This window comes from Lipotes vexillifer, unplaced genomic scaffold (genome assembly GCF_000442215.2).
Source record: "Lipotes vexillifer unplaced genomic scaffold, Lipotes_vexillifer_v1.1 scaffold515, whole genome shotgun sequence".
NCBI classification, from domain to species: domain Eukaryota; kingdom Metazoa; phylum Chordata; class Mammalia; order Artiodactyla; family Lipotidae; genus Lipotes; species Lipotes vexillifer.
The window spans coordinates 845919-855195 of NW_006772017.1; the positions used below are offsets into that span (position 1 = coordinate 845919).

The following is a 9277-nucleotide window of genomic DNA, read 5'->3' on the forward strand; positions in this document are numbered from 1 at the left end:
AGTATTCCAAGAGTACTTTGGTCTGTGGAGATTTTGATAGGAGAGGATTATTACAATCAGTCCTATAATAGAGACATACCTCAATAACTCAGCATGTACACATTTCTGCTCTTTATACGCACTCCCTTCCAGGTTGTGCTGTGTGAGAGTGTGAGGGGAAAATTCCTCCCAATCATGGGGGTTTTCTATAGTATACAGAAATAGCAATCACTTCAGCAGTCATGTACATTATTATTAAATCTTTAGTTGAAAAATAAAAGAATGAGTTATCCTATCATATCCCTTTCTGGGAGTAAAAAGACACACCATTACAAACGTAAAATGAGTCAAACTTCTATTTTATTGACAGGAGTCCAAAATGAATACAAAAAAATGCCTCGTTTGCATGTTATATTTTTTCCTTAAAAGGCTTCTGATAGAGTCAGGTAGATTAAAAGCTAAGAATGTATTTCAGCTTTTATAATGAACCTTTTAAAAAAGGTTTAATAACATAAGTCACCAATATCAGAGAACATATGGTCCCACAATCATTTTTAGACCTATAGCTTATAAAAAGAATTAGATCCTGTATTGATCTACTAAAATAGAGGCTTAAAAATGTTTTAAGCCATTAAAAGCCATTTTTATAATCTGATAACTCTGGGCAATTAAAAGAAGGAAAATCCCAAAATGTAGCCCTCTATATTATGTGGAATGTGACAGAATGCCAACTTACGACCAAGATAGGCAAAAATAAAATGTTTAAAGCTATGAATGGAGCTGTTATAAATACTCTGGTATCACTGCAAAATGTCAATAAGTGAATAGAGCTTACCAAGAGATTAAAACTTGAGCAGATGTTACTTAAAACATTTGTGGTGTTTATCGTACTTTAACGTTTGTTAAAACTAAAGCTAAACAAAGTAAAGTCGCTCATTTATAGACGGTTTTTCATGTACCTTTACTTTCACTGGGACCATAAATGATCAGATAATACATAGCCCACACTTCTGGACAGTTATAACAAAGGGTTTATTATCATTTGCAGATGAAATAAATGCACCATCCCATACTTGAAAGGCTTTCACAAGCCTTAAGCATTTTTCAGACTGTACCAAGGCACCACCACTGCCTAGTTATATTATGCACCCATTTCTAGCAAAGAACTAACACCTCCTTCAACATCAGTTCTGCACTGTTTCTGGTTTATTACACACTTCCAAAACAGCAAACATTTGAAATATGTGCAAATACTGTGGTCCATTCATAGCACTGCTTAGTCATCATCTTCCTCCTCTTCTTCCTCTTCCTCAAAGCTATCTTCAAAGCCCTCGCTGTCCTCCTGGTCTTCATCCCCCTCTACTGCTGTATCCCACTGTGGGTGATTTTCTGGCACAGGCTTAGCCTCATGAACTTCCAACTATAAAAAAGAATTAAATGTAGACCTCAGAAACTTGGGGAAGAATAATGGGAGAAATACCTGGTAAAGAAAAGGTTTCTTTGACTGCAGCAATTATAAAGAAATAGATTTTATGCTTTTAACTCTAAATTTAACATACTTAGAACAGATATTCATCCCAGAAATAAAAAGGTGAATCTACTAACACGTAAGTATAGTTAAATTTCTAATGTAGTTTGATACTTTGATTTTAGGAGCTTATACTATTTATTCTGTGGCATGAAAGGTGAATAATTGTGATTCTTGAGCGAGCACACTAAGTAATGTCTTAATAAGTCTTCTGCTGATGAAGAAAAACTCAAGTGTGACTTCCAAAGAGGTATCTGCAGCCTCCAGACTCATGAAGTAACGTTCTACAGCCAATGGAAAGAAATACAGTATTCTCGTGGGGGAAAAAAAGGTATGTCTTTGCTGGCTCCCCTCTCTTAGGTCTCCAGTATACAGTGCAACAATACTTCTTCAGCACAATCTGTCTAACACAGTAGCATGCCTCTTATAAAAAGCTCAAGTGAAACGGTAAACACTGATGGGAGTGTGCTTCAAATGATACACAAATGTATACTCTAAAATGATCAAAAACAAATTAGTTTTGGAAATCAATAAACACTACAATGGAATCTGTGGGAAAACACATGTGCTTTTTAAAGAAAGCAGAACCCATCTGGTGAGGCCCTGTAAAGTTACAGCATATTACAGCACATTAAAATATACCACGTAAGTTATACTCAAGGTTCTAAATCATTACACTCTGTTAATACAACTTAAGTTTATTATTGAAAGAGTAGTCCATCAAGTATATTACCTAAAAGTATGAGATGACCTCTTTTTCTATAATTCTACATTTCAAAACTAGAAAAGCTTCCCCAGTATATTAAGCACTTATTCAAATAGACAACCATATGCAATGCATAGTCATTATTCTTACCTTCAATGGTTTAATCTGATCCAAACCCATATAGGAGTCTGATCTTAGAAACACTGTATATTGATAATTTCCAGGCTTTCCTGGTGCAGGAAACTTCAGTTCTACCTAGAATATAAAACCAGCACTTAAAATCTGTATTTTGAGGAGTGGAAGAAACAACAGCTCACTCCTAAAATATTTAGACCAGAGTATTTAATAGCTAGGGTTTACTCAGATGACACAGGAGGTCCTAATAAATGTTACAAAAGTTCTAACAACAACAAATACATACATATATGATGTTTATGTCATATATATACTATACAAAAAGAAAACAAAAAGAGGCAGAATTGATGGGGTTAATTTCTATCTCCACAATTCAAGAAAGCATATTTAAAGCGACCAAGTTCTATGTTGACCATCACATCTTGACAACCTGAAGAAATGAAGTTGGGTATAAAAGTAAAATAAATGAAATGGACTAAAATAGACTTCACCAGAAAGGAAATAGTTCTTGCCAAATTTTCTTATTTCTGTGAGATAATAGAAAATATATACATTGGTCTCTGCCCTCAGTTCCAGGTAAAGAGCTCCTCAAACCCCTGTAATTTCCTAAGTGATAAGAGCCCAAGGAGCATCTTTTGTTCTAATATTTGGTCTTTGACTCTGGTTCCTGACACTGAGCTTATAAATCCCTTGGAATTTCCTGGATAAGAATGAGTTCTCTTCTAATGAGGTGGCTCTTGGTGGGCTCCTAGATGAGGACTGGTCACCAGAAAGCCCAAACCATGATGAGAGGCTTAGAACTTTTAGTCCCACGCCCCCAGTCTCCAGAGAAGGGCTGGAAACTGAGTTAATGATCAATTACGCCTTTGTGATAAAGCCTCCATAAAAATCCCCAAAGTAGGGGTTCAGGGAGCTTCCGAGTTGGTGAACATGTGCAAGTGCTGGGAGAGTGGATTGCTCAGAAAGAGCATGGAAGCTCCATGCCCCTTCCCACATACCCTGCCCTAGGTATTTCTTCCATCTGGATATTCATCTATATCCTTTATCATATTATTTTCATAATAAACTGGTAAATATGTTTCCCTGAATTCTGTGAGCCATTCTAGCAAATTACTGAACCCAAGGAGGGGGATCATGGGAACCACGATTTACAGCCAGTTGGTCAGAAGTATAGGTGACAACCTGGGACTTGTGACTAGCATCTAAAGATGGAGAGCGGGGAAACAGCAGTCTTGTGGGACTGAACCCTTAACCTGAGGTAGATATCCAGGTAGACAGTGTCAGCACTGAGTCAAACCACAGGACACTCAGCTGGTGTCACAGCAAATTGCTTGGTGTGGGGAAAAGCCCACAAACTGGTATCAGAAGTGTTGAGAGTGTGGCAGTAGTGTTAGAGTAAAGGAGAAACACATGGGAGAAATACATTTTTTTCTTTACAGATGTCCAATGCCTTACAAGGTCAAAAAGATACGTTATTTCCTATCATATACTAATGAACTTCAAATACAAAAATTTACGAACTCTTAGAAGTTTCTACTCCACTTGGACAAAGGAAGAATACATTTTTATGATGACATTTAGATGTTCCGGTAATCTGCCTCCACTTTCCAAAATCCAGATTTTGTTGGCAAGATTATATATTAAAATTTGCCATTAAAACAAACAAGCTAGGGCTTCCTTGGTGGCGCAGTGGTTAAGAATCCGCCTGCCAATGCAGGGGACACGGGTTCGAACCCTGGTCCGGGAAGATCCTACATGCCGCAGAGCAACTAAACCTGTGCGCCAGAACTACTGAGCCTGCGTTCTAGAGCCCGCGAGCCACAACTACTGAGCCCGTGTGCCACAACTACTGAAGCCCGTGTGCCTAGAGCCCATGCTCTGCAACAAGAGAAGCCACTGCAATGAGAAGCCCGTGCACTGCAACGGAGAGTAAACCCCGTTCACCGCAACTAGAGAAAGCCCGCGCCCAGCAACGAAGACCCAACACAGCCAAAAATAAATAAATAAATTTATTAAAGAAACAAACAAGCTAGAAAACATCATGGGAGAATTTTTTTTTTAATTAATCTCAAAGTTTGGCCCCTCTAACTGTAACATCAAACCTACAAATCATAAAAGAAAAAGACTACTAAATCATACCATCAAACACCCAAATAAACCAATGGATAAATAAATGAGTAAATATTTCTATTTTTGCTTGATAAAAACAGCCACAATAGTAAAACAAACTGGGGAGAAATATCTGCAACACACATCACAAAGGGCTGATTTCATAATACTTAAACAAAAATAAAGTCCCAAAACCAATTTAAAAGACCAATAACCCAACAAAAATGAACAATGGTCACAAACAGACACACAAAGAAATATGATTCAAACACAATGAAAGATGTACAGTTTCCCTCTTAAGAGAAATATAAAATTAAACTACACTGAATACAGCCAGCATAGTAAAAATTGATTCAGGCAAGAATCATCAACATATGCTAAAATGAGTGGGTTAAAGACTGTTGGAGAACAGGGTATTCACATAGTGTCCAAGTATCACCCCACAGCTTGGAGGAAGACATACTTTTTACAACAGAGAAAAGACTTAACTAAATGATCAACCATAATATATCAACAATATCAGGCAAACTAATATAATGTGCCCCTGATGTGATGCACTAAGAAGGTTATTACATCACCTACGCAGTATTTTTGCCAAAAATATTTGAGAAGAATATAAGCGTGAGTAACCAATAAGACAAATTCAGATTAAGGGATATTCTATAAAATACCTTGCCTGGACTCTTCAAAAATACCAATGGCTGGGACTTCCCTGGTGGCGCAGTGGTTGGGAGTCCGCCTGCCGATGCAGGGGACACGGGTTCGAGCCCTGGTCCGGGAAGATCCCACATGCCACGGAGCAGCTGGGCCCGTGAGCCATGGCCGCTGAGCCTGTGTGTCCGGAGCCTGTGCTCCGCAGCGGGAGAGGCCGCAACAGTGAGAGGCCCACGTACCGCACACACACACACACACAAAATGTTAAAATTACTCTCAAAAATACCCTTAAGTTGGTACCAACTCTAAGTGTCAAATAAACAAGAAACTACTTCATACACGTACTACTTGGTTAGAAAGGTGGGAAACAACTTTTTGGATTAAAAATCATCATCATAGATCTTGAAATTCAAAGCCTTGCTCTTGTCCACCAAGTCCAGGTAGACAGAAGCTTCTTCCTAGAAAAATAACATAAAAAATCAAGAAGAAAAACAAGAAAATCCAAGGGCAAAATATGTTCATCACAAAGCTATATTAGTGATGTCACTGACAGCAGACAAAGCAATGTAACAAAAAATTCCACTCTAAAAAACGAATCACCAGTTCTTATATTTGTTTTTTAAGACAAAAGGTATATATCTGAGCACTAATCCAAAGAGGATAAAAATAATAAATTTTTGTAAAACATAATTAAATTCTGGAGATAAGGTAAGGCATGTGTTCTTAGATAGTAACAGTGAAAACTCCCCAAAATAAGTTGAGATTTTAGAAGTTGAGGTTTTAGAAGACTACCAAGTTGTAGTTCAGTACTTTATATTATAAATTTCCAATGAGTTCCCTCCAAAATACATCAGAGAAGACTTATAAAATGTGTCTTAAATAAAATGTAATAAGCCAAATACGATAAACTGATTTCTACACTGTTTTCTCTATTTAAATAATGTTGGATAATTACCTCTTCCATATCTTTTAGTGTGCACACATGATATGGCATAGATATTAATGTCTGTTCCTTCCTATCTGCGATATAAAGCCACCACCATTCTTGTTTTTCCTGCAAAGAAAAAAAGAGTATAAATAACCAAAAAGAGTTAGAGAAATACAATTTTGCCTTGTCTCATTTCAGCGGTATGGTTATCCCTTGGTACCTGAGGGGGACTGGTTCCAGACACACACACCCCCACACCCACAATGTGGACACCAAAATCCATGAATGCTCACATCCTTTATATAAACTGGTGTCGTATTTGCATATGATTTGTTTCATCTCTAGATTACTTACAATATCTAATACAATGTAAATGCTATGCCAGTACCCAGCAAATTCAAGTTTTTCCTTTTGGAACTTTCTGGAATGTACCCCCCTAACATTTTCAATCCACAGTTGGTCAAATCCATGGATGCAAAACCCACAGATGCAGAGGGCCAACTGTATTTTCCTTGTTTTATTCGTTGCTATATCCCCAGCACAGACTCAGTGCCTGGTACAAAATAGATGTCAATAAATATTTACTGAATGAATAAATTGTTCTTAACCATTTGTAGATCCTCTCTCCACAACACTTTTGTATGTAATTTTGGTGTTTCAAATGGCCCCTTAAACGCTATTGATGAACCTCTGTATTAAAAACCCCTGATTAATTGTAAATGACAAAAGATATGCTAAAAAAGAAAACAGTATGAACTATTACAATATCATTTAGCAAATAATCTTCGTAATGTTACCTAGTAATAAGCAAAAGCCAGAAAGTAGGAGTGGAACGGAATTGCAACAATATCAGAAATTAATATATTAAAACACATTACTCATAAGAGAGCATCTCAGATTCTAAGAGCCTGTTTATACCTTTTACTGCACATGATTTTAATAAGCTCAGCATTTTTAGTTGTACTTCATAAAAGATTAGGACCAGAAAAAGAGCTGGGTAAAAAAATTGCCACCAGAATGCACAATGGTAGCAGAGAGCACTGACAGGAGACAAAAATCTATTAAAACAAAAATTAGAAGACTAGTCTGGAAGTACAAAACTTCAGTGTGCCCAGCAACTATCACTGTATTACAGCACAGGTCAGTAACTAAACAGTCATCTTCTTCACATCCACTGTTTAAGAACTGGATAAAGACAATATCTTTCTAAAATGGCTTTAAAAAAAAAATGTTTTGTAGCTAAAAATAAACTCTAGGATATTCCAAATAATCAACCAAAACAACAATAGACTATTCTAAAGTCTCAATTATCCAAAAGAAGGTTAAAAAAAATAACTTTTTACTGAAAATAGTTTCATAGGAAAAATGTTTGTTTCTAAGCCAAAAACACTTGCACTTTCTATTGCATTTCAATTCTAAGACATTAAAATTTGTTTTATTATCTTTCTAATAATGCTACACTAAGTTCAGCTAAAAGTTTTTGTTTAAATGCCTTAAACTACAAGGCACTGAAACATTAATAAGCAGAATAACAGATCACAAGTGCATGATTAACCCAACTTCTGCTTAACCCAAGGGTTAAGACTACCACAACAGGTATATGTGTGTATATATATGTTCATCTATGAGTGTTTTGCACACACAAAATGGGTAAAACATAAGAGACTCAAAATGGAGTACAGTTGTACCTCACAGGAGATTGGTTCCAGGACCACACCACCTCCAGGATACCAAAATTCATAGATGCTCAAGTCTCTTACATAAAGTGTCATGGTAGAGTTGGCCCTCTGTATTTGCAGATGCAGAACCCACAGATACCAAGGGCCAACTGTATAAACATCTGGCCTTTGTGAGCCAAAGACTCTCTGCTGCAACTACTCAACTCTGCCACTGTATTGCAAAAAGAATGAGTGTGACTCTGTTCCAATAAAACTTCATTTACAAAACAGGCCAGGAGGCAGATTTGTCTGTAGGCAGTAGTTTGCCAATGCCTGTTTTAAAGCCATCCAGACCTGATTATTTCACTTCTCTAAACCTCACTTTTTTCTCTGTTAAGTGTTGAATGCCTCCCTCACACTGTGTTGTGAAGATAAACCAAGATAATACAAATAAAATATCTGTTAAACTGCCTAGGACACAGAGCACAATAAAATTAGTTACATTTATATAGCCACTATGGAAAACAGTACGGAGGATCCTCAAAAAATTAAAAATACAACTACCATATGATTCAGCAATTTCACTTCTGGCAATTTACCCCAAGAAAACAAAGTTGCTAATTTGAAAAGGTATGTACACAGCAATTCACCTCATCATTATTTACAGTAGTCAAGATACGGTAGCAACTGAAGTATCCATTGATGGATGAATGGACAAAGAAGATGTGGTACACATATACAATGGAATATTACTTAGCCATAAAAAGAATCGAAATCTTGACATTTGAAACAATGTGGATGGACCTAGAGGATATCATGTTAAGTGAAGTGAGAGAAAGACAAATACCATATGATCTCACTTATTTGTAGAATCTAAAAAATAAAACAAAATGAAAACAGACTCAGATATAGAGAACAAACCAGTAGTTGCCAGCGGGGTGGGGGTAGGGGGAGAAATAAGCAAAGGCGATTAAGAAGTACAAACCTCTAGTTATAAAATAAATAAGCCATGGAGATGTAATATACAGCATAAGGAATATGATCAATAATATTGTAATAACTCTGTATGGGAACAGATGGTTACTAGACTTATTGTGGTGACCATTTCATAATGTATGCAAATGTCAACTCACTATATGGTATACCTGAAACTAATGTGATGTTGTATTTCAACTATATATCAATAATAATTTTAAAAGTTATGATTATTAATGAAATGAGGTAAACATCTCTACTATTTAAGTGGTCTGACATTTCATTATCAGAAGTATCATTACCAGAACATGTATTAATATGAGAAGCAGAGGGGTATATTCAAAATGTGCATTTATTCTTTATCTCCACTTACAGAATGCCTCCCACCCTCCACCCCCCACGCACGCTATTTGATTAAAATGAGATTCACTGAAGAATACTATTTATTAAGAAGCTAGTGACTATCTGGGACTTCCCTGGTGGCGCAGTGGTTAAGAATCCACCTGCCATATGTATATGTATAGCTGATTCACTTTGTTATAAAGCAGAAACTAGCACACCATTGTAAAGCAATTATACTCCAATAAAGACGTTAAAAAAAAAAA

General features: G+C 36.5%; 1 protein-coding gene across 1 annotated transcript in view; it reads right to left on the reverse strand.

The window, feature by feature from the left end:
• Positions 1–323: 323 nt before the first annotated feature.
• SEC63 (SEC63 protein translocation regulator) overlaps positions 324–9277 on the reverse strand; it is a 70825-nt gene continuing 61871 nt past the window's right edge. Inside the window, exons 19-21 of the mRNA XM_007447253.1 lie at positions 6067–6165; positions 2364–2468; positions 324–1399 (exon numbers count right to left, since the gene is read on the reverse strand). Coding sequence (XP_007447315.1) covers positions 1256–1399; positions 2364–2468; positions 6067–6165 — 348 coding nt within the window. The 3' untranslated portion in view covers positions 324–1255. The remainder of the gene's footprint in view (positions 1400–2363; positions 2469–6066; positions 6166–9277) is intronic.